At 50.0% G+C, this 25,603-nt stretch overlaps 1 protein-coding gene across 2 annotated transcripts in view; it reads left to right on the top strand.

Moving 5' to 3' along the window:
• rtkna (rhotekin a) overlaps positions 1-25,603 on the top strand; it is a 166,525-nt gene that overhangs the window by 118,305 nt on the left and 22,617 nt on the right. For both annotated transcript variants that reach the window (XM_084323528.1, XM_084323529.1), the window contains exons 2-7: positions 2,543-2,807; positions 14,536-14,589; positions 16,885-17,002; positions 17,219-17,443; positions 18,746-18,840; positions 25,404-25,510. In XM_084323528.1, coding sequence (XP_084179654.1) covers positions 2,543-2,807; positions 14,536-14,589; positions 16,885-17,002; positions 17,219-17,443; positions 18,746-18,840; positions 25,404-25,510 — 864 coding nt within the window. The remainder of the gene's footprint in view (positions 1-2,542; positions 2,808-14,535; positions 14,590-16,884; positions 17,003-17,218; positions 17,444-18,745; positions 18,841-25,403; positions 25,511-25,603) is intronic.

Here is a 25,603-nt window from a genome sequence, read left to right as displayed (position 1 = left end):
TCGGTAAGAATGTTCATAAGAGAGTGCTTGAATGCTGACTTTTAGGCATCACTTCATTCCAAGGACCAAGTGAGTTTCAAGGGAATGTTTGTTTTTACATTGGTAATGATCACTTTAACTATTTATGGATTCAGACGACCAGTGAACACAATGAATGCACTATTTTCAAACTAAGCTACTGCATCTTTTTGAAGGACTTGTTCGAGGTTAATTTTGTTCAGCATTAGCTGTTCCTCTCATCTCTCCGACTGATCCCTTCTTCCTTCATGTTGATGAGTCGGTTCCGTCTCCGTCTCTCTCCATTATGTTTATGCTGATGGATCATGGTGTATATATTCTGTTGACAGTGTGAAGTGGAGTCTGCTCATTTGTTTAAACTCTAGATGGGGTTGCCAGGAGGATAATTTAGGGGTGTGTGTGCGTGTGCATGTGGGGGGGGGGGGCTGTGTCATATATTGTCAACGATATAGTGCCGTGATGACACATTTCCATAACATAGCCCGCATCACCAGAATGTTTACATTTGTACTTTCGTTTTATTAGGCGATACTATTTAGCAGGCTCCTGAAGGGTACAAGGTTAAGTTACTTTGAGTTATTGTTAACTAAATTACTTAAACCAAACAATTAGTTTTCCTTGGAATCTTCATTAAAGGTATAAATAACAAAATAGTTTAATAACTAATTGATCACTAAATTAACTAAGTTATTTATACTTTAACATTTTTACATTGAAAAATAACTCTGGTTAATAATTTAGTGTGTGTGTGTGTGGGGGGGGGGGGGGTGATTATGAGAGTGAGAGACTGAGTGTCAGTGTGGTGTTATAGTAGGGTGTGTGCGTGTGTGTGCGTGCGTGCATTTTCTTAATCACCCTAAGAGGTCTGTCCTGACCCAGATCAGCCATATCTAGTGTAGTTTATATCTTCTTTCAGTGCGCTGTTAGACATGAGAGAAAGTGTTTAGAGTGGGTAGACACTGTGTGAGTGATTATGAGACAGTGAGAATGTGTGTGTGTGTGTGTGTGTGTGTGTGTGTGTGTGTGTGTGTGTGTGTGTGTGTGTGTGTGTGTGTGTGTGTGTGTGTGTGTGTGTGTGTGTGTGTGTGTGTGTGTGTGTGTGTGTGTGTGTGTGTGTGTGTGTGTGTGTGTGTGTGTGTGTGTGTGTGTGTGTGTGTGTGTGTGTGTGTGTGTGTGTGTGTGTGTGTGTGTGTGTGTGTGTGTGTGTGTGTGTGTGTGTGTGTGTGTGTGTGTGTGTGCGCGCGCGCGCATCTTCTTAATCACCCTAAGAGGTCTGTCTTGAACCAGATAAGCCACATTTAGTGGTTTAAATAGTGTTGTTCTTTCAGAGCGCTGTTGGACACCAGAGGAAGTGTTTAAAGTGGACAGGGGCTGTGCGTGTGTGGTCTCTCGTTTTGGGATACAGACGTCCAATGTTTTGACAGTTCATTCTTCATCTTCCCCTCGAGATGAGCAGCTCCTACTGTGTGTGTGTGTGTTGGTTGCGGTTGTTAAATGATTTAGTATCTTCATGTCTTCTCAGTAGGTGGTAGGGCAGAGGGCGTACAACCATATTTCATTTGTGCCTGCATACCCTCTATGTCCACACACACACGCACACACACACACACACACACACACACACACACACACACACACACACACACACGCCCCAGTGAACACAGACACCACAATGCTTTTAGGGACCCCACCCCACTAATGTCCCCATGAGAGCACCGTAATCTATAGTCAACCTCACACATGCCTTCACCAAGTGCCACACACCCTTAGAACTTTTTTTATTTGTATTTATATATGATATAATCTGTCTCTCACATACAGTACACACACTGTGATTCTTCACAATGTAACCTACATATTACAAATGCACATTGTCTTCTTCCATTCACCAACAACTATAGTTTATCATCTCGTCAATGAAGCCTCTGATTCCCTCCCTCTCCCTTTCCCTCCTCCCATTTGTCTGTATATAACCCTTTTCACTGCCGCACTACCAAAACGGTTAACCCTTTCACTGCGACAACACACAGAAGGTTAACCCTTTCAATGTCACACGACAGCCGGTTAATCGGTTGTGTGATAGTAAAGGGTTAACATTATGTCGTGTGGCAGTGAAAGGGTTAAAGTGTACCTCCACTAATTCAAAAGAAACGACAACAAAGAAGATAAATAAATAAAATAAATAAATCCTTAGTCAAAAATATTTGTTTCCCACATGCAATCAGGCAGAGGGGTCTCTTCAAACGTAGTGCTTACCAGATATGTGCTTATCATTTCTAATGCAATAACAAACAATAACTAATCAACTAACAAAATATTGGTCGACTAAGATCAAAAAGGACCAATGAATGGACTTATGTACTGAGAGGTCGTGGCCATGATCTGAGCACAACATGGCCGCCTCACAGTATCACCAGCACATACGTTCCTCTGGATTGGGGGAATCGGACCCCATTGACTCCAGCAGGGTGTGTCGTCTGAAACATCCTCTGACCATCTCCTCTCTCTCTCTCTCCTCCTGCAGGACAGCGACATCCAGAAGAAGATCGACCATGAGATCCGGATGCGGGATGGGGCCTGTAAGCTGCTGGCGGCGTGCTCCCAGCGGGACCAGGCCTTGGAGGCCTCCAAGAGCCTCCAGACCTGCAGCACCCGCATCATGGCCTACATGTCGGAGCTGCAGAGGATGAAGGAGGCGCAGGTCATGCAGAGGGTCGCGAGGAGGTCCTCGGAGTCCTCGGGACCCTTGGACGACAGAATGCCCTGCAAAGGAAAAGTAGCTATATCAGGTGAGTGAGTGAGTGAGTGAGAGAGTGAGAGAGTGTGAGAGTGAGAGAGTGAGAGAGAGAGAGTGAGAGATGAGAGAGTGAGAGAGTGTGAGAGAGTGAGTGAGTGAGTGAGTGAGAGAGTGTGAGAGTGAGAGAGTGAGAGAGAGAGAGACTGACTACTATACTGTCACTTTTTGCAACATATTGGGTGCACCTTGCAAATTCGCTCAAATCTTGCCTCGTCCTTGGTCAGGAATGAAATTGAAGATAACAAAGATATACATTTTATCCACAGCCCATAGGTTTTCATTTAACTATCAGCAGGAAAAGGCCATCTGTACACAGCATCATTCTGTATGGAACATGGTTAGTCTACATTAATCAATGCACCCACTCACTTGCTGTGTGAATTTACATTTAGTCATTTATGCAAAGCGATTTACAAATTGTGTGCAAGTCAGCAGGAGGTATACACCTCTGGGGTATGAGGTATACACCTCATCTAGCAGTGTCGAACTTGAGTTAGAAAAACACACCTCTTCAAACAATATCTGGGGGGGGGGGGGGGGGGAAGAGTCTAATATTATATGGCTAATATGTCTATACTACTATTAGGGGTGAGGGGGGGGGGGAATCAATACGTAGTAGTATCGCGATACTTTGCGTGGCGATACTGTATCGATACAGGGACGCCAAGTATCGATATTTAACACATTAATTGCCGATCATATAAATAACGAAATAACGATCATAAGAACGAGTATACTCGTTATTGGCCGCCATGCGTTGAGTGCCAACAATGAGTAAACTCGTTCTTATGATCGTTATTTCTTTTATTCTCTATTGGCATTCATAATTCATCCAGGAAGCCTCCGGGAGCCAGCTGGACCCTGTCTGATATGGGGGTCATCAAAGAGAAGTCGCCTATTCTCAGTCCTTGCCCCACAATGGTGGAATGAACTACCCACCCCAGTTAGGACAGCCGAATCACGTCCAATCTTTCGCCGTCGACTAAAGACGCACTTCTTCAACCATTATCTGAATTAAAAAAAAAAAAAAAAAAAAAAAATCTAACCCTAACTAACCGTACTGTCATGCACTTGTCCTAATAAACTAACCTACACTGTAGCACTCAACACTTTGATGAACATTGTTGCTCAGCTGATAGAGTTGTGCCCTTCCTGATGGCTTGTCGTACAGAACTTGTAAGTCGCTTTGGATAAAAGCGTCAGCTAAATGACTAAATGTAAATGTAAATGTAATGTGATATTGCAACGCCTCAATACTGCCGCCTGGTGGATTTCGGGCGAGTTACACTCCACTCTAAACCGGAAGTGGCGCTCTGTGCATCGGGGGAAAAGCTCCGCCAGAGATATGTTGTTACGTGGATCAATATATATACACACCTCGAGTGCATTGGATCGCTTTCGAGACGCAAGAATCAATATGCTTTCGGCGTTTATTGCGTCATACAAACGGAAAATGGATCTAGCAGATCGACATCAAATAATTGGAAAACATTTTCTCCAGACGCATCTGCCAGAGGTAAGAGTAAGGGCTTGCGTCCACCTGGCGCATATTTATGGCCGCAAGCGTCTTTTTTCAATGTATCCCAATGGGGAGAGAGCGTATGCGGCCGCATGCGCCGCCTATAGAAAGTGCGCTGCAGTCGGCTTCTTTTTTCAGCTTTTTTGTGCGGCCGAAAGTTTAAACTTTCTTAACTTTTCAGAGCGATGCGCTGAGCTCATTTTCAGACAACCAATCACAGCATTCATATCTACCACTCTGTTTGTAACCTGACACCGGAGCTGCCTGCCTGTCTGGCTGTCTCCCACAGTAGACGGGCCATTGAGATTCGCGACAAAACACAAATACACTAATAATAATAACTACACGAATACACTACTAAAAAGCTAATAAAAAGCAAAGGGCGAACTGTGGTGTCAGGCAATAACTATATATATAATTAATATACAATAAAGTTATTAAAATATGCTATAATATGTGCAAAACCGCGGCATGAAAAAACGATAAAAGGATGGCTCTACAAGATGCGCTTCATGCCAGCGCTGCCGGCACACTGCGAGCGTTTTTGTGAGCCAGGTGGACGCAGGCCCTAAGGGAGCCAGGTGGACGCAGGGCCCTAAGGGAGCCAGGTGGACGCAGGCCCTAAGGGAGCCAGGTGGACGCAGGCCCTAAGGGAGCCAGGTGGACGCAGGCCCTAAGGGAGCCAGGTGGACGCAGGCCCTAAGGGAGCCAGGTGGACGCAGGCCCTAAGGGAGCCAGGTGGACGCAGGCCCTAAGGGAGCCAGGTGGACGCAGGGCCCTAAGGGAGCCAGGTGGACGCAGGCCCTAAGGGAGCCAGGTGGACGCAGGCCCTAATGGAGCCAGGTGGACGCAGGCCCTAAGGGAGCCAGGTGGACGCAGGCCCTAAGGGAGCCAGGTGGACGCAGGCCCTAAGGGAGCCAGGTGGACGCAGGCCCTAAGGGAGCCAGGTGGACGCAGGCCCTAAGGGAGCCAGGTGGACGCAGGCCCTAAGGGAGCCAGGTGGACGCAGGCCCTAAGGGAGCCAGGTGGACGCAGGCCCTAATGGAGCCAGGTGGACGCAGGCCCTAAGGGAGCCAGGTGGACGCAGGCCCTAAGGGAGCCAGGTGGACGCAGGCCCTAAGGGAGCCAGGTGGACGCAGGCCCTAAGGGAGCCAGGTGGAGGCGGGCCCTAAGGGAGCCAGGTGGAGGCGGGCCCTAATGTAGCCAGGTGGAGGCGGGCCCTAAGGGAGCCAGGTGGACGCAGGGCCCTAAGGGAGCCAGGTGGACGCAGGCCCTAATGTAGCCAGGTGGACGCAGGGCCCTAAGGGAGCCAGGTGGACGCAGGCCCTAATGGAGCCAGGTGGACGCAGGCCCTAAGGGAGCCAGGTGGACGCAGGCCCTAAGGGAGCCAGGTGGAGGCGGGCCCTAAGGGAGCCAGGTGGACGCGGGCCCTAAGGGAGCCAGGTGGACGCAGGCCCTAAGGGAGCCAGGTGGACGCAGGCCCTAAGGGAGCCAGGTGGACGCAGGCCCTAAGGGAGCCAGGTGGACGCAGGCCCTAAGGGAGCCAGGTGGACGCAGGCCCTAATGGAGCCAGGTGGAGGCGGGCCCTAAGGGAGCCAGGTGGACGCAGGCCCTAATGTAGCCAGGTGGAGGCGGGCCCTAAGGGAGCCAGGTGGACGCAGGCCCTAAGGGAGCCAGGTGGAGGCGGGCCCTAAGGGAGCCAGGTGGAGGCAGGCCCTAATGGAGCCAGGTGGACGCAGGCCCTAAGGGAGCCAGGTGGACGCAGGCCCTAAGGGAGCCAGGTGGAGGCAGGCCCTAATGGAGCCAGGTGGACGCAGGCCCTAATGTAGCCAGGTGGACGCAGGCCCTAATGTAGCCAGGTGGACGCAGGCCCTAATGGAGCCAGGTGGAGGCGGGCCCTAAGGGAGCCAGGTGGAGGCGGGCCCTAAGGGAGCCAGGTGGAGGCGGGCCCTAAGGGAGCCAGGTGGAGGCGGGCCCTAATGGAGCCAGGTGGAGGCGGGCCCTAAGGGAGCCAGGTGGACGCAGGCCCTAAGGGAGCCAGGTGGAGGCGGGCCCTAATGGAGCCAGGTGGACGCAGGGCCCTAATGGAGCCAGGTGGAGGCGGGCCCTAAGGGAGCCAGGTGGACGCAGGCCCTAAGGGAGCCAGGTGGACACGGGGCCCTAAGGGAGCCAGGTGGAGGCGGGCCCTAAGGGAGCCAGGTGGAGGCGGGCCCTAAGGGAGCCAGGTGGAGGCGGGCCCTAATGTAGCCAGGTGGACGCAGGCCCTAATGGAGCCAGGTGGACGCAGGCCCTAAGGGAGCCAGGTGGACGCAGGCCCTAAGGGAGCCAGGTGGAGGCGGGCCCTAAGGGAGCCAGGTGGACGCAGGCCCTAAGGGAGCCAGGTGGACACGGGGCCCTAAGGGAGCCAGGTGGAGGCGGGCCCTAAGGGAGCCAGGTGGACGCAGGCCCTAAGGGAGCCAGGTGGACGCAGGGCCCTAAGGGAGCCAGGTGGACGCAGGCCCTAAGGGAGCCAGGTGGACGCAGGCCCTAATGGAGCCAGGTGGACGCAGGCCCTAAGGGAGCCAGGTGGACGCAGGCCCTAAGGGAGCCAGGTGGACGCAGGCCCTAAGGGAGCCAGGTGGACGCAGGCCCTAAGGGAGCCAGGTGGACGCAGGCCCTAAGGGAGCCAGGTGGACGCAGGCCCTAAGGGAGCCAGGTGGACGCAGGCCCTAAGGGAGCCAGGTGGACGCAGGCCCTAAGGGAGCCAGGTGGAGGCGGGCCCTAAGGGAGCCAGGTGGAGGCGGGCCCTAAGGGAGCCAGGTGGAGGCGGGCCCTAAGGGAGCCAGGTGGAGGCGGGCCCTAATGTAGCCAGGTGGAGGCGGGCCCTAAGGGAGCCAGGTGGACGCAGGCCCTAATGGAGCCAGGTGGACGCAGGCCCTAAGGGAGCCAGGTGGACGCAGGGCCCTAAGGGAGCCAGGTGGACGCAGGCCCTAATGTAGCCAGGTGGACGCAGGGCCCTAAGGGAGCCAGGTGGACGCAGGCCCTAATGGAGCCAGGTGGACGCAGGCCCTAAGGGAGCCAGGTGGACGCAGGCCCTAAGGGAGCCAGGTGGAGGCGGGCCCTAAGGGAGCCAGGTGGACGCAGGCCCTAATGTAGCCAGGTGGAGGCAGGCCCTAATGGAGCCAGGTGGACGCAGGCCCTAAGGGAGCCAGGTGGAGGCAGGCCCTAATGGAGCCAGGTGGACGCAGGCCCTAAGGGAGCCAGGTGGAGGCAGGCCCTAATGGAGCCAGGTGGACGCAGGCCCTAATGGAGCCAGGTGGAGGCGGGCCCTAATGTAGCCAGGTGGACACGGGGCCCTAATGGAGCCAGGTGGACGCAGGCCCTAAGGGAGCCAGGTGGACGCAGGCCCTAAGGGAGCCAGGTGGAGGCAGGCCCTAAGGGAGCCAGGTGGAGGCGGGCCCTAATGGAGCCAGGTGGACGCAGGGCCCTAATGGAGCCAGGTGGAGGCGGGCCCTAATGGAGCCAGGTGGACACGGGGCCCTAAGGGAGCCAGGTGGAGGCGGGCCCTAAGGGAGCCAGGTGGACGCAGGCCCTAAGGGAGCCAGGTGGAGGCGGGCCCTAAGGGAGCCAGGTGGAGGCGGGCCCTAAGGGAGCCAGGTGGACACGGGGCCCTAAGGGAGCCAGGTGGAGGCGGGCCCTAATGTAGCCAGGTGGAGGCAGGCCCTAATGGAGCCAGGTGGAGGCAGGCCCTAATGTAGCCAGGTGGAGGCAGGCCCTAATGGAGCCAGGTGGAGGCAGGCCCTAAGGGAGCCAGGTGGACGCAGGCCCTAAGGGAGCCAGGTGGAGGCAGGCCCTAATGGAGCCAGGTGGACGCAGGCCCTAATGTAGCCAGGTGGACGCAGGCCCTAATGTAGCCAGGTGGACGCAGGCCCTAATGGAGCCAGGTGGAGGCGGGCCCTAAGGGAGCCAGGTGGAGGCGGGCCCTAAGGGAGCCAGGTGGAGGCGGGCCCTAAGGGAGCCAGGTGGAGGCGGGCCCTAATGGAGCCAGGTGGAGGCGGGCCCTAAGGGAGCCAGGTGGACGCAGGCCCTAAGGGAGCCAGGTGGAGGCGGGCCCTAATGGAGCCAGGTGGACGCAGGGCCCTAATGGAGCCAGGTGGAGGCGGGCCCTAAGGGAGCCAGGTGGACGCAGGCCCTAAGGGAGCCAGGTGGACGCAGGCCCTAAGGGAGCCAGGTGGACGCAGGCCCTAAGGGAGCCAGGTGGAGGCGGGCCCTAAGGGAGCCAGGTGGAGGCGGGCCCTAAGGGAGCCAGGTGGAGGCGGGCCCTAATGTAGCCAGGTGGACGCAGGCCCTAATGGAGCCAGGTGGACGCAGGCCCTAAGGGAGCCAGGTGGACGCAGGCCCTAAGGGAGCCAGGTGGAGGCGGGCCCTAAGGGAGCCAGGTGGACGCAGGCCCTAAGGGAGCCAGGTGGACACGGGGCCCTAAGGGAGCCAGGTGGAGGCGGGCCCTAAGGGAGCCAGGTGGACGCAGGCCCTAAGGGAGCCAGGTGGACGCAGGGCCCTAAGGGAGCCAGGTGGACGCAGGCCCTAAGGGAGCCAGGTGGACGCAGGCCCTAATGGAGCCAGGTGGACGCAGGCCCTAAGGGAGCCAGGTGGACGCAGGCCCTAAGGGAGCCAGGTGGACGCAGGCCCTAAGGGAGCCAGGTGGACGCAGGCCCTAAGGGAGCCAGGTGGACGCAGGCCCTAAGGGAGCCAGGTGGACGCAGGCCCTAAGGGAGCCAGGTGGACGCAGGCCCTAAGGGAGCCAGGTGGACGCAGGCCCTAAGGGAGCCAGGTGGAGGCGGGCCCTAAGGGAGCCAGGTGGAGGCGGGCCCTAAGGGAGCCAGGTGGAGGCGGGCCCTAAGGGAGCCAGGTGGAGGCGGGCCCTAATGTAGCCAGGTGGAGGCGGGCCCTAAGGGAGCCAGGTGGACGCAGGCCCTAATGGAGCCAGGTGGACGCAGGCCCTAAGGGAGCCAGGTGGACGCAGGGCCCTAAGGGAGCCAGGTGGACGCAGGCCCTAATGTAGCCAGGTGGACGCAGGGCCCTAAGGGAGCCAGGTGGACGCAGGCCCTAATGGAGCCAGGTGGACGCAGGCCCTAAGGGAGCCAGGTGGACGCAGGCCCTAAGGGAGCCAGGTGGAGGCGGGCCCTAAGGGAGCCAGGTGGACGCAGGCCCTAATGTAGCCAGGTGGAGGCAGGCCCTAATGGAGCCAGGTGGACGCAGGCCCTAAGGGAGCCAGGTGGAGGCAGGCCCTAATGGAGCCAGGTGGACGCAGGCCCTAATGGAGCCAGGTGGAGGCGGGCCCTAAGGGAGCCAGGTGGAGGCGGGCCCTAATGGAGCCAGGTGGACGCAGGGCCCTAATGGAGCCAGGTGGACGCAGGCCCTAAGGGAGCCAGGTGGACGCAGGCCCTAAGGGAGCCAGGTGGAGGCAGGCCCTAAGGGAGCCAGGTGGAGGCGGGCCCTAATGGAGCCAGGTGGACGCAGGGCCCTAATGGAGCCAGGTGGAGGCGGGCCCTAATGGAGCCAGGTGGACACGGGGCCCTAAGGGAGCCAGGTGGAGGCGGGCCCTAAGGGAGCCAGGTGGAGGCGGGCCCTAAGGGAGCCAGGTGGAGGCGGGCCCTAAGGGAGCCAGGTGGACGCAGGCCCTAAGGGAGCCAGGTGGAGGCGGGCCCTAAGGGAGCCAGGTGGAGGCGGGCCCTAAGGGAGCCAGGTGGACGCAGGCCCTAAGGGAGCCAGGTGGACACGGGGCCCTAAGGGAGCCAGGTGGAGGCGGGCCCTAATGTAGCCAGGTGGAGGCAGGCCCTAATGGAGCCAGGTGGAGGCAGGCCCTAATGTAGCCAGGTGGAGGCAGGCCCTAATGGAGCCAGGTGGAGGCAGGCCCTAATGGAGCCAGGTGGAGGCGGGCCCTAATGGAGCCAGGTGGAGGCAGGCCCTAAGGGAGCCAGGTGGACGCAGGCCCTAAGGGAGCCAGGTGGAGGCAGGCCCTAAGGGAGCCAGGTGGACGCAGGCCCTAAGGGAGCCAGGTGGACACGGGGCCCTAAGGGAGCCAGGTGGAGGCAGGCCCTAAGGGAGCCAGGTGGAGGCGGGCCCTAATGGAGCCAGGTGGAGGCAGGCCCTAAGGGAGCCAGGTGGAGGCGGGCCCTAATGGAGCCAGGTGGACGCAGGCCCTAAGGGAGCCAGGTGGAGGCGGGCCCTAAGGGAGCCAGGTGGACGCAGGCCCTAAGGGAGCCAGGTGGAGGCGGGCCCTAATGTAGCCAGGTGGAGGCGGGCCCTAAGGGAGCCAGGTGGAGGCGGGCCCTAATGTAGCCAGGTGGAGGCGGGCCCTAATGTAGCCAGGTGGAGGCGGGCCCTAATCCAACGTTATTTCCAGCTCGATTGTCCATTTATTTCATTGCAATCTGTCCGATCAACCTATGGTGTCTTACTAAAGAAAGACGTTAGTGACAATCAAGGAATCATAAACGACCCCCCCCCCCCCCCCCCCCCTTTCCTTCACGCATGATGGAGCATAATGTATAGCGATCATATGCATTTGAAATTTTAATATAGCGTGTATAGGAACGAAACGCCAATCGATAATGTATAATACGCGTCGGGCCTATAACGCGCATTCTAGGAATTACTGCTATACAGTCTAAAAACATACTTATATTCTCGACGGTACTAACACGACAATGTATGAATGGAGAAATATAACGTTCCCACATCCGGAACGATAGATACCCGATGTTGAATGGGCCATAGTAATGCAGATATAGCTATAATATCTCAAAAGTTATAGCCCTGCAAAGAAGGTGAGCCACTCCATAGGGTTACAGCACTGGCAGAGAGTGGTAAAGATGGGCATACTGCACCCAATGTGTTAATTATTCATAAATAATTTTTTTTTTGTATGAGGAAGTTGCATTGTTCATTTCAATACCTGTAATAGTACAGTAGTCCACACATGTGCATTCAGTTAAGTTGGACTATGACTGTAATACAAACAGTTCAGTTTGTCAGGTACATGCAACACAGATTACAGTGTTTACATCTGTCTGCTTGAGAAAATACCATGTTCTGCAATAAAAATGATTGAAGTGAGATGAACAGACTGAACTTTATTTTATTGGATAAAACATATTGACAAAGTTTTACTTTGCAGTTGAAAAAAGGTAATAAATCGCAATATATATCGCAATATTAATATCGCAATATTAATATCGCAATACTCAGCATATCGCAATATATTTAGTATCACAATACTATCGTATATCGTGACTCATGTATCGTGATAGTATCGTATCGTGAGGCCTCTGGTGGTTCCCACCCCTAACTACTATCCACTCAGAGTGTAACACTCCAGCTTGATACTATTTGACCATAGTGAACAATGAACAAGGCCACTGACCCTTAGCTGCCAGAGATGTATCCCTCCTGGTAACTTGTTCACAATCTGTACCAAATGGAGCTGTCTCAAACCCTGCCCTCTTTTCTTGATCCTCCAATCACAACTGTCGCTTACCTCGGACAAACTTGGTTTGTCCGAGGTAAGCGACAGTTGTGATTGGAGGATCAAGAAAAGAGGGCAGGGTTTGAGACAGGTCCATTGTAAATCTAGTGCTACATACACACTGAATGCATCGTAGTATATTCATATTAGCATAGTAGACAGTAGTATAGACATAATAGCATAGTACATAATAGTAAAAGACAGTAAGAACGTTTTATTTTTTTATTTATTATTATTATTATATAGAGAGATGCCGCTAAGGACCAGTGGTTCTCAACCTGTATTGCATCGGGATTCACGTCTGATGTTACTCACGGAGTCACAATTAAATGTCTGCTTGTATTAAATACTAACGAGAAATAAACGAGGTTGGCAATGTGTGCTTTTGGTTGTTACTCACCAGTCACTCAGTCAGTCCTCATCGTCGCTTAGTTTTTTAAGTGATTCATCCGGAGCCACTCCATCAGCTCCAGGCTGACACCCCGCCTCCTCCTACTATATTATGGGATGTTTCATTCTCTCATTATTGAGTGGCTGCGGTCATGGTGACCTGCAGACGCTGTCCGTCACACTACCGGCTGAAAAATGAGCATAGAGCCTATGTGAGGTTCACAGCCATGACACACCACTGAGAAATAACCCTCCCGAAAGGCAGGAGAGAATATATATATATATATATATATAATTTATTGTTTTCCCCAGGGGTGAAAGGCAGGAGAGAATATATTCATTTTGGATTCTCTTTTTATTTTTTCATATATTGATAGAATATGATGGTCGGGTGAACATGTCAAGGGGAGTGTGTGTGTGTGTCAAGGAAGCAGGGGAGAGAGGCCTCGCAGAATATGGCTAATTATGGAAGTGGGGGTATATCTCTCTCGGGGGGGGTGTTTACAGTGTGGTGTAATGATGAGAATGTGCTCAGGTACAGTGCTGGTGCAGCATTAATGCAGAGGTGTCTAGAGGTGGCGGTGAGCATGCTGAACGACTGGGGCAGAGAGGAGGGGGGGTAGGGTAGGAGGAAAGGGAGCAGGGCTACGCTATATGGGAGGTAGGGTAGTGGTAGGGAAGAGGTGGAGCAGGGGAATATGAGATATATTCACCACACAGCGCAAACGCCTAATTGCTGTGTGGGGCTTACAGTGATGTGCTCGTCGTCAATCATCCTTATTATTCACCATCAACATTACTCAAGAGAATGGCAATAAAAAGCGAGCATACCATTGTGTTAATTTGTCCAAAACAGCCATAGAGCCATCGGTCTTGTTATGCTTCATAGCGTTATTCCCTGGGTCAGTATTTTATGTCCTTTGATAATCCATGACCAGCCAGTCCGTTGATAATCGCCAGCCTGTTGATTCTTCCGACTTGCTTCGCGTACACTCAGAAGTAACTTTCTTTCAAACTAATTCTTCTTCTTCTGCATCGGGAACGGGAGCTCCCGCCTCATGCTCGCTGCCCTGACTCGTCATGCTGCTCGCTGCCCTCCATTTCAGAAAGCATGTAACGTCAAGGTTCACGCTGCACTACATAAACTATGCAGCGCGTGTTTTGCTAGCTTTGTGTGTTACATTTGAAACACACAAAGCCTAAAAGTAGCCTTCTACCGGTACATCCGGTAGAGTCAAATCTCTACCGTGGCATGGATTTCTACCGGTATACCGGTTCAAGCGTTATACTGCCCGCCCCTAACCTCCACTCATGGAACAGATTTCTTGAGGAAATGTTTTGGGTCTATGTAGCACAAGCTAGCCACAACTTAAGTGTGTCTGTCCGTAACGCCGTATCAATAGTCTAAGAACACTACGCGTTGGCACAATTTGTATTCCAACGCAACACACGTTTCATGGTAACGTTACTTTAGTCCATAGAATCCTTGTTTGTTTTCCTGGCTCACACACTGACACACACACACACACACACACACACATCTGGCGAATCCAGCTCCATCGCAAGGTAAACACACACACACGCCTCACAGGATTTCAGAGTGAGACTTGTGTTTCAGTGGCAAAAACAAGCACTTTTAGTGGACATACATTACTTGGTAACCAAATAAAAACAAGAGGGGATTATTTTCACAGGACGTTATGACCAGAGAGATTTAAATATGTCAGACTTCAACAGATTTTCCCGGTTGAAGCTGTAATTACCGGCTAACGGTACCCCAGAAAAGAAGTAAGGGTATATGGGAGGTACTGTAGGGTAGGGGTATGGGGAGGTAGGGCAGGGGTATGGGAGGAAGGGGAGTAGGGGTATTGGGAGTTGGGTAGGGGTATGGAGGAAAGGTAAATGGTTAAAAAGTGTGTTGAAGGACGAAATTGTCGAATTTTGAAAGGTGTCCTCTAGATCATGGAAAGGACATGGGAGGTTGACAGACAGACAAGCAGACACAGTCCTGCCATACTAAAGTTGTATGTGCTGTATTTATATATGGGCTCCCTGTTTATAGAGAGAGAGAGAGATTATATTATATCTCTATGCAGTGGTTGGGGGAGAGTATGGGCTCAGCTGCACAGACACACACACTAAATGACAGTATGACAGTGAATGCCTGCTTGGAGAAAAGTTTATATGAATGATAACTGACACACAGCCTGTGTGTGTGCATGCATGCATGTCTGTATATATATAACTTTACACTGCCAAGCTTTACTGTGTATATGCTTAATCCCCAATCGTTTATTTTTGCAGACTTGCGTATTCCTCTCATGTGGAAAGACACGGAATACTTCAAGAATAAAGGAGGTGAGGAGTTACTGATATACTGTATGAACGTCTTATTAATGATTCACATCATATCATCTGTCTGCCTGGGGAAGTCTCTACTTGAATTATATGATCAAAGATAATTGAATTTGCCCAAAGCGTTGTGTATTCCACCAGGTACGTGCTCGTGGGGACGGCATAGGTCCACTTGCTTTTCATAATGTATAATGAATAGACTAGAACGACTTTGGAATGGAAATGCTTATTATTAGTATTTTGTGTTTGTCTTCAAAATGCATTTAACTATGGTGACGGGAATCCCACTCAACGGTTCCTGTTATTGGAGCTGAATTCACTGTAGCTTCATCGTCAGTCTTATAAATCTCAGTGTCGAGATAATAGATGTGAAAACCTGTCCCGTTGGCTTCGAGTCTCGTCTCTAGACACCGCAGCTCGTACACGACAAGCTGGGTCGAGATCAGCGGAGCAGAGCAAAGCAAAGTAGAGAAGAAGTGAGATCTGTTGTCGGCTTAAAGGGAATATCCACCTTAATTGCGGAAGCTGAGCTGTGCAGCATTATAGAAATAACATAGTATGTGAATTCTACTTCGGGGTGGATTTTATCTTTAAGGAACTGGATTTCCCATGTGTCCTGCTAAACACGGGACGTGTTCAAACCTATCTGTGTTGTCTTTGGCTTCGACACAGTTCCACAGGACATTAGTGCGGCAGTGCTGTTGAATTTAAAAGGCGCAACACGGGAAACGTTAGTTAAGGATGATGGTACATTTATTGACTATTTATTAGGATCTTCGTGACAAGTTAATGGAGGTTAACCCCCCGATGTAGTCATTAGAAGAGGCCTCCTCGCTCCCCTGACAACCGGAAAGGAATTAATCTACATGACCCGTGCTGCATGCAAATCAACTCTGGAGACAGGTAGGAGACTATTAACAAAGCTTAATGAGGCCATTAGTGAAGGTCGTGAGGAGCACCGTGACATAAACTCACCCCGAGAGGAGGGGAGTGCGTGTTGCTCTCCCTCTTTCGTGTCCAATCTGATTTTATGTGGAGCAAAAATACATTTTACACACTCATTAGGTATACAAACCGGAGGAATAGTACAGTTCCAAGAGAGGTTGCCAGGAGGCTGAATACAAATTCAAGGATTTATTTTCAAATCAAATCAAATTAATTTTTAAGGCCCGACAACACACATTAATGTCCCCATGGGCCGATATTCAAGCTTTTTGGTCTTTTCTATTGGTTCTGAACTCCTTTTCATCCACACACACACACCCTCTAACCCCTCAGGTTTATGTGTGGGAAGATTCCTTAAAAGCCAGAGAGACGGACAGTCTTCTACAGGCACTGCTTCTGTCCAGGGGAACCAGTTGAATGAGTTGTCATCCCGGGTCGGGTCATACACTGGCCCCTGGCCCCTGGTTTAGAAGACTCTGCTCCGGGTCGGGTCATACACTGGCCCCTGGCCCCTGGTTTAGAAGACTCTGCTCCGGGTCGGGTCATACACTGGCCCCTGGCCCCTGGTTTAGAAGACTCTGCTCCGGGTCGGGTCATACACTGGCCCCTGGCCCCTGGTTTAGAAGACTCTGCTCCGGGTCGGGTCAGACACCTTCCCTGGCCCCTGGTTTAGAAGACTCTGCTCCGGGTCGGGTCATACACTGGCCCCTGGTTTAGAAGACTCTGCTCCGGGTCGGGTCATACACTGGCCCCTGGCCCCTGGTTTAGAAGACTCTGCTCCAGGTCGGGTCATACACTGGCCCCTGGCCCCTGGTTTAGAAGACTCTGCTCCGGGTCGGGTCATACACTGGCCCCTGGCCCCTGGTTTAGAAGACTCTGCTCCGGGTCGGGTCAGACACCTTCCCTGGCCCCTGGTTTAGAAGACTCTGCTCCGGGTCGGGTCATACACTGGCCCCTGGCCCCTGGTTTAGAAGACTCTGCTCCTTGGCCCCTCCATTTTAAACCGTCATGAAGAATGCAGAGGGTGTTTCTTCTAGGGCTGACGATGACTTCTCAAGTGGGGGAATCCAGTAAAAGCTGTTCCGAATCTTCCGATGTCTTCCATATGCTTCCCACACATAGAATCGGAAATAAATCATCCTTTTTTTTCTCTTGGTCTTTCCAACTCCCACCTCCACTACTGTTCTGCTACTACTTTTCTAAATATTTTCCTCTCCTCCCTTTTGTGCCCGCTCTCTCTCTCTCTCTCTCTCTCTCTCTCTCTCTCTCTCTCTCTCTCTCTCTCTCTCTCTCTCTCTCTCTCTCTCTCTCTCTCTCTCTCTCTCTCTCTCTCTCTCTCTCTCTCTCTCTCAGAGCTCCATCGGTGTGCAGTATTCGGTCTGCTGCAGCTCGGAGGAGAGATCTTTGACACAGACATGGTGATGGTGGACCGAACACTCACAGACATCTGCTTTGAGAACACCATCGTGTTGTAAGTCTCCTCGCTTTGAATTGTACTGTACTTTAAATAAAAGGCTGCAATATATCGGGGGGGGAAAAGGGTTGATTGCTTTGTTGTTATCCCTAAATGAAAATACAAATCTGTATCCAGATAGAAAAAAAGCATGTCCACGGCACCGCTACGACTGGGACTGTGCTGCTAGCGCCGTACTGGCACCGTATAACCGTGTACGCATCCGTGTTGCAGCGGCGAGGCCGGCCCGGGCTTCGAGCTGCGTCTGGAGCTGTACAGCTGCTGTTCGGAGGACGACTACTCGGCGGGGAGCACGCCTAGGAAACTGGCCAGCAAGCTGAGCTCCTCGCTAGGCCGCTCGGCGGGGAAGAAGCTGCGTGCGACCATGGAGCCTGGAGCGTGTAGTCCCATCAGCAACGGAGGCGGAGCCCCACTCCTGCTGCCCGCTCCCTCTGTGCCGTGAGTCGCCCTCCAGATGAGTTTGATTTCATTCTACTAACTAGCTTGTATACAACCCCCCTCCCCCAGAATGTCCTGCCCTTGGCAGGGTGGAAACACTTCTGTAATTACACTAAAGCTGTCCATGCAGGAGGGTAATTGTAGCAGTAGACGGATAGGGATCGACTAAACAGATGCATGGAGTTTCATGATTACATTTACAATTTTGTCATTTGGCTGACGCTTTTATCCAAAGCGACTTATAAATTGACTTATAAACAAGTCACCAGGAAGGGTACATCTCTGGCAGCTAAGGGTCAGTGGCATTGTTCGTCAAATAGTAATGAGTGTTTCAAGTTTCAAGTTTCTTTAATAGTTGTCATACAGAAGTACAGAATACTTTCATACAAAATGCTTCTTACTGTTACGCTCCAGAGACTGTGCAAGACAAGATAGTATCAAACATAGTATAGCATGTAATTTAGAAGAAGAAAAAGAGGTCACAGTGTTCGGTATAGACATATGTACAATGTTCTGAGTTACCATATAATATACAATACTATGCAGTGTACTAATGTACAGTACTATCTAGTGCAAAGCAGAAATGGGATGAGGTACAATTTAGGTACAATTTACAGTAAGGTGTACGAGTTGTAGTGCAATCCTTCATCAATAAATATAAAGTGTGGGGAGTGGGTGCTACAGTGTGTTTGTTTAAAGTGGGTGTGTGCTATAAAGTGTGTGGAGTGGGTGCTACAGTGTGTTTGTTTAAGTGAGTGTGTGCGTGTGGATGTGTGTGCTATGTGCGTTTGGTGGTTGTTGTTGTGTAGTGTTCATTCATTGTTCGTTTAGCAGCCTGATGGCCTGGGGATAGAAGCTTCTTCTGAGTCTTTCTGTGCTCGCCTTGAGACTGCATAGTAGTAGTATAGACATATTAGCATGATAGGTATAGGGAATAGTAGCATAGTATTTGGGTACATAATAGTAAAAAGTGGGTTAGTATTTATTATAAAAATTTTATTCAGATATTGTTTGAAGAGGTGTGTCTTTAGTCAGCGGCGGAAAATTGTCCGGGTTTCGGCTGTCCTGACTGGCCGGGCGTTCGTTCCACCGTTGTGGAGCTTGAACATTAACTTGAATATTGTAGTGTGTACGAATACTGATGAGATGGAAACATGGTCAAGTGGGGATACATGTGTACGGGTACAATTATTGATAAATGTAAGATGTAATATATCTTCATCGTACATGAACTTGAATAGGCACACACACTCACACACACAGCTCTAATATGTTCCTATCTCCACTCTTGTGTGCTAACAGGGGACCTAAGTACCACCTCTTGGCCCATACCACCCTGTCACTGTCTCACGTCCAGGACAGCTTCAGAACACATGACCTCACCATCTCTGGCAACGGTGAGTGGCAGCTTCCACAAAGCGCGTGCCTCGTTATCTGACTCCGTGCTGACAAACCTGCCCTCTGTCTGCCTCTCTATTCCTCCTACACTCCCTTATCCTCCTCCGTATGCCTCCGGCTCCTCTCCTCATTGTCATTCCTTGTCATTCCTTTCAACCCCACCTGCACTCCTCTCTCCTCTCTCTCTCTCCCCCTCTAGGCGAGTCAATCTATGAAAAAAAAGCACTTAACCCAAAAAAAATTGATACAAAAGGTTTTTCGATGGATTCCGATAGTATTGGGCGTGCTAAATAACATACTAAAAGTCGACCAAAATCGACCCCCCCGAAAGCCGCCATTTCCAAGATGGCGTCCCAGATGGCGGTGGAGATATTAAAATGGCTATATCTCAAATTGAGAATATGGTGCAAAGGATTTCTCAACTGATTCTGGTACCTCTGGGCATGTTCACTAACATACTAAAAATCTAGGAAAATACACCTTCCAGAAAGGCTTAATTTTCAAGATGGCGTCCAAAATGGCGGCAGACCAAGCTTAAAATGGCTATATATCTCAATAGAAAAAAATATATAACTATGATTTTTCACTTGATTCTGGTACCTCTAGACATGCTTGTGAACATACTAAAAATCTAGGAAAATACACCTTCCGGAAAGGCATCATTTTCAAGATGGCGTCCAAACTGGCGCCCAGGAGCTTAAAATGACTATACGAGCTGTCCTTGCCCCTTTGCAAATTGGCCTAGCAGTGCAAATGCACCACTTAAACCGGTCTCGGTTCATTGTAGATATGCTGAATAAGATGGGATTCTGCTCTTCCTATTCTGAACTGCAGAGGTTTGAAATGAATGCTGCAAATTGTACTGCACCAAACATGCTTGGTAAGGATATTGATGTGTTGAACACGACGTCTTATTTGCTGCAGACAATGTAGATCATAATATTCTAACAATTGATGGGAAAGGGACATTTCATGGGATGGGCATGATAGCTGCCTTGACACCAGGACAGAAGACAGACCAAAGGATTCCGAGGTTCAGAATTAATGAACTGAATCTTGTGCAGAGGTCAAAAGTTGTGATAATAGATTATCACTTTGCCAAACACTTTTGCAGAGACACCACATTTAAAGAACTTCCAAGACTTGCAGAATGTAACAAGATGGTTGATCTGCTTTGGGAGTTATCGTTCAATTTCAAACAGCCTGCACCTGGTTGGCAGGGGATGATGCACATTATTCATAAGGGAGATGAACATCCAGGGCAGTCTTCAGTGAGATAGTTACCAATGATAGACATGTACTCCGGAGACAAAACATGCATTCTGTCAACACTGGAGTTCATTTGTGGTCTGGCATCCAAACACCACCTTGCCCCAGTAGTTACATTTGACCAACCCCTATATTGGAAAGCAGCAGAGATAATCCTAGATTCACCACAGTGCATTCACCTCAAGTCCTTTGTCCTGCTCCTATAGGAGGATTTCACACATTTATGAATTTGCTAGGAGCAATTGGTACACTGATGGACGGTACAGGACTTAAGGACATTCTAGGGGTAGTCTATGGGGAGAACTCAGTAGCCCATATGATGACAGGCAAATCAGTTCAGAGAGCATTCCGTGGCCATCTTCTGGTTGACAAATGTCTTAACCGCATGATAATATCAGAAATGGTAGATGATAGTCATGAATTTGCAGCAATGGTTGAACAGTCTGAAGCAATGTATACCTCAATAGTTAAGGGTGAAATGCCATTGGAAACAGTGTTCACATCAGAGACCCTCATTACAATAAATGAAGAGCTGGGAAAAAGGAAGATGGAACTGTGTGCTAGATCCAAAACTAGTCAGTTGTGGCTAAATTACCAACACATGTTAGAAGTTGCTAGGTCACTGATAACAGCAGATCGCACATGTTCCTGGCTTTTGCACCTACACGCTGTTTCTGAATGCATGCCGATATTCGCTGCGGCTGGGCATTACAATTACTTGAAATCGGCACACTTTTATGTCCAAGAGATGAGTCAGCTTCACATCAACCACCCAGATGTCTTCAGACAATTTGAAAAGGGTTTTCATGTTATCCGTCGCAGCAGCCAATCATGGGCAGGCCTCAGCTCAGATCTTGTAATCGAAACAACATTGATGAGGTCATTGAAGACTACAGGAGGGATGACACATGGAAGTGGAATGACCGACAATCAGAGATCCCTTTGGACAATGTCAAAGGGCATAACATCAGTGTAACTGAGGGGTACAATTCCCTGACTGTATTGATAAGTATGGTATCATTAAACCACTACCGCTTTATGTACTTTAACTACTGGCCATACAGTACACAATATATGAATATGATGAACACTTCCCACAATGAAATCGGTTCCAGTCAAAGGTATTAATCAAGTATTTAATGGAGCAAAAGGTACATATGATACTTATATTACATTTGATTGCACTTGTAAGGCAAATGAGTATTCGTAGGCAAATCAACACTGAATGTCCATTCTCTGGTTACGCAGGAGGCAAGTATACAACCTGGCTCTTAGGGAATTATATCTATGGTACACTTAATGATATAGCGGGATATACTGGAAGGGGTCCTCCCGGTTGTAAGCCGGCAGGGGGGGTAGGAGAGCTGTCGGTAGTAGAACGTCTGGTCAACGATATCTAGGGAGACTTCGAGTACAGAAGACAGTGCGATAGACTCTTGATCCGCAGACGAATACAGCTTGGTTCTCTTGTAGGCTGTAGCTCCACAGTGAAGAAGAAAACTAGGCGGCCTCAGGCTCTCTGAGCGCCGACTCGACCTTGACTCCTCTCGGGGGTAAATCCAACACTCACAGGCGTCGGCGATTATCCGCTCCACAAATCACAGTACCAAAGCAAATATATATTCCAGCCGCAAAGGGCTAAGCAGTCGTCGGGTAGGTAATCCAGTGTACATGTCCATTCGGTCCTCGCCTAGATCTCCTCGGATGAAAGCGCCATGTGGTCGGCCCAGCCTGGATAAGAATCTAGCTAACACGAGGAAGCGTTGGAGATGCTGGTCACTTTAGAACTCTAACCGCACGATGCACCATACACAATAGACTATTATTAACTTAATAGAAATACGTCGCACTCGACGGTACAGTGCCAAACTCTGACAATTCAGTTATTAATTCGCACGCGGTCTCAATGCTATTCTGGGGCCAAACAGGCCATACTTCACCGCACATCGTATCTCATTTCTGTCGCCGTATCCCTGGGCAGGGCCGGGGCAAGTACAGACATGTCTTGTCGGTAACTTTGAACTTGACTCCGGGGGCTGGTCCCCTGGCGCCTGGTCCTTTGTCCAATAGGAGAATGAACTATTCTGGGCTATAGTAGGCTAAAGGGATATTCCGTGTATATGTACAAGGAATATACAAGGGATATCAAACGATATACAAATACTATTCAATATATATCAACAAATAAATATATATACTCGGTTTAATCTGATCCTTCGTAACAATCAGAGTATAACACCGCAATGCAGGAGTTCTCAAACCAGACATACACAACATCAGAACAGCACAAGGATTCAACAGAGGCAAGGATGAAAAGGGATGCTGCTGACCTGGAGAAGATCACTTCAAAACTTGCTATATGTTCACCTTTCTCTCCAGACTCTTCTTTAAGGAATGTTGTTACAGGTGTTGTCGCTGAGGATGGAGTGAACGTGCATGATTATGACTGTTGGACGCAACATCATGCACAAAATGATCGGACAGCCGGCATTCACATTTTCATTTAGTAGAAAGGATAAAGCCATAACCCTTGGACAAAAATCGTCTATCAAGGTTGCTCCTGATCGAATCATTGATTCTGCACTTCTTTTTCAACGTTTCCTTATTGTCTCCCAAACTGGAGAGCTGTCATTGGAGGAGGTTATGCGTTACGAACTCAGTCCTTTCCCTCCTGCCCTCTTTGAAGCCGGAAACGTCTTCCGCAAAGCTGATAAACCACAACTAGCGCACGCGATCTGTGATCATGCAAGTGATGCAATCCTAGATTCTGTACCAGAAACGGAGCATTATGTTCTTGATGGTGGTTCACTCCTTCACCGAATACAATGGAAGCACGGACAAAGCTATGGTAAAATTGCACAGTCATATGCAGACTTCACCATCCAACATTATGGCTCAGCTACAACCATTGTGTTTGATGGCTATGAGGATGGGCCATCCATTAAAGACAACACACATCAAAGAAGAGGAAACAATATTCATCCCATTGTCAACTTCACTGCTGAGACAGAGTTCTCAGGTAAGAAGGAGGAGTTCCTGTCAAGAGATCTGAATAAACAGAAACTGATCCACATGATAAGTGATGAACTGAAAGAACGGGATTGCACTGTGGTCAATTCACTTGGAGATGCTGATGTAGACATAGTAAGGGCCGCAGTGGGATCATCTCTTCCTCACACCACGACGCTGATTGGAGAAGATACTGATCTCCTCGTCTTACTTCTTTACTATGCACAGAGAGATAGCAAGGGCCTTTATTTCAGATCAGACAAGTCGAAAGCTGATGGCAGTTTTAAAGTGTACGCCATAAACCATTTGAAAGAAGTACTCGGACAGGATGTGTGTTCTCAGTTGCTGTTCATCCATGCTGTGACTGGCTGTGACACAACTTCCCGGATCTTCGGAGTTGGCAAAAAGACAGCATTCCAAAAACTTGTAAAAGGGGATCCTGTCCTTCAGGCTTGTGCCAATGCATTCACTGTACCAAACCAGACAACAGATGTGATCGATGACCTTGGGTGCCAAGCAATGGCTGTCTTTTTTGGTGGAAAGTGCACAGATTCGCTTGCAAAAATGAGATGTAACATTTTCAGCAAGAAGGTTGTCTCAGCTTCATCAACGGTAACGCCTGAACGTCTACCACCAACTGAATCTGCTACCAAATTCCACTGTCGTAGAGCATACTACCAGGTCATGGTCTGGATGGGAACAGATGATGGTATAGATGCTCTAGACTGGGGCTGGAACCTGCAGGACAATAGATTTGTCCCACTCATGTCAACAATGAATGCTGCTCCAGACAGTCTCTTGAAGGTCATTCATTGTAACTGTACCACTGCCTGCAAGACACTTCGCTGCTCATGCAGAAAATATGGACTACCTTGTACTACTGTCTGTGGACCATGTCAACTTCATGAATGTGACAATCCACATAACAAGTTTCTCCCAGAGGATCCTGAAGATGATGATGAGTAGACCTAAAGACCACAATAAGTGGGTCATTTATTTTGTGTTCAACACCAAAGCCAGCTTTCTAGGTTGAATATAATAACCAATTTTAATTTTAGCCAAAATAAGCTACAGGCAGCCATTTTGATGATGCAAATGATGCATTCCTAGCAGATATATTTAGCTAGATATTTTGCTCGTTATTAATGTATAGAGGTGCCAGAATCAGTTTATAAATCCTTTAGAAATGTTTTCCCATTTGAGATACAGGCATTCTAAGCTCCCAGTCGTCATTTTGGACACCATTTTGAAAATTAAGCCTCTTCGGAAGGTGTATTTCCCTAAAACTTTAGTATGTTCCTAAGTATGTCTAGGGGTACTTGGGGTACCAGAATCAAATGACAAAATCATTTATATAATTTTTATATTGACATATATATAGCCATTTAAGCTTGGCCAGCCGCAATTTTGGACGCCATCTTGAAAATGAAGCCTTTCTGGAAGGTGTATTTTCCTAGATTTTTAGTATGTTAGTGAGCATGCCCAGAGGTACCAGAATCAGTTGAGAAATCCTTTGCACCATTTTCTTAATTTGAGATATAGCCATTTTAATCGCCCCGGCGCCATCTGGGGCGCCATCTTGGAAATGACGGCTTTCGGAGGGGTCGATTTTGGTCGACTTTTAGTATGTTATTTAGCACGCCCAATACTACCAGAATCCATTGAAAAACCTTTTGTATCAATTTTTTTGGGGTTAAACCATATATTTACTCGCCTACTCCCTCTCCTCTCCTCTCTCTCTCTCTCTCTCTCTCTCTCTCTCTCTCTCTCTCTCTCTCTCTCTCTCTCTCTCTCTCTCTCTCTCTCTCTCTCTCTCTCTGTCTCTGTCTCTGTCTCTGTCTCTGTCTCTCTCTCTCTCTCTCTCTCTCTCTCTCTCTCTACCATGTTCAGTAACAGACAGCCATTGTCAAGGTCACAGTAAAACAGTGGTGTTGTAGAGAGGGGACTGCTGTGTAAACGGTGTAATGATGCAGGCTAACAAGGGGCCAGACACTCAGACAGACTGGCCCTAGTGTTTGATTCATTGGCCCCTTCAGGCGGCAGTAAAGTTTCATGGCTGTACTTCATGACATTTTCTCCAGCTGCCAGCCTTTAACACCCACATGACGCTGTGTAACAGGGGGGTGTAGGAGTGTGCGCGCGTGTGTGTGTGTGTGCGCGCGCGTCGGTTCAGAATGTTCTGTAGCCATGTGTGTATGGCTATGTGTGTTTATTCTGCGCTCCTCTGTGTCGGTCTCTCTCATTCCATCGCTTACTTTTCTCCTCTCCCTCCCTCTCCCTGTAGAGGAGTGTTCCTATTGGCTGCCTCTGTACGGAAGTGTCTGCTGTCGCCTGGCTGCCCAGCCCCACTGCATGACCCAGCAGATGATGAGCGGGTGCTTAAAGGTCAAGGTATGTGTGTGTGCGCAGGGCACATACCTAATATAGTAGAACTCTTTGGCACACCTACCCGTGTGTGTGTGTGTGTGTGTGTGTGTGTGTGTG

The sequence above is a fragment of the Notolepis coatsorum genome (assembly GCF_963971535.1).
Source record: "Notolepis coatsorum genome assembly, chromosome: 10".
NCBI classification, from domain to species: domain Eukaryota; kingdom Metazoa; phylum Chordata; class Actinopteri; order Aulopiformes; family Paralepididae; genus Notolepis; species Notolepis coatsorum.
This window is presented reverse-complemented; position numbering and strand designations above follow the sequence as displayed.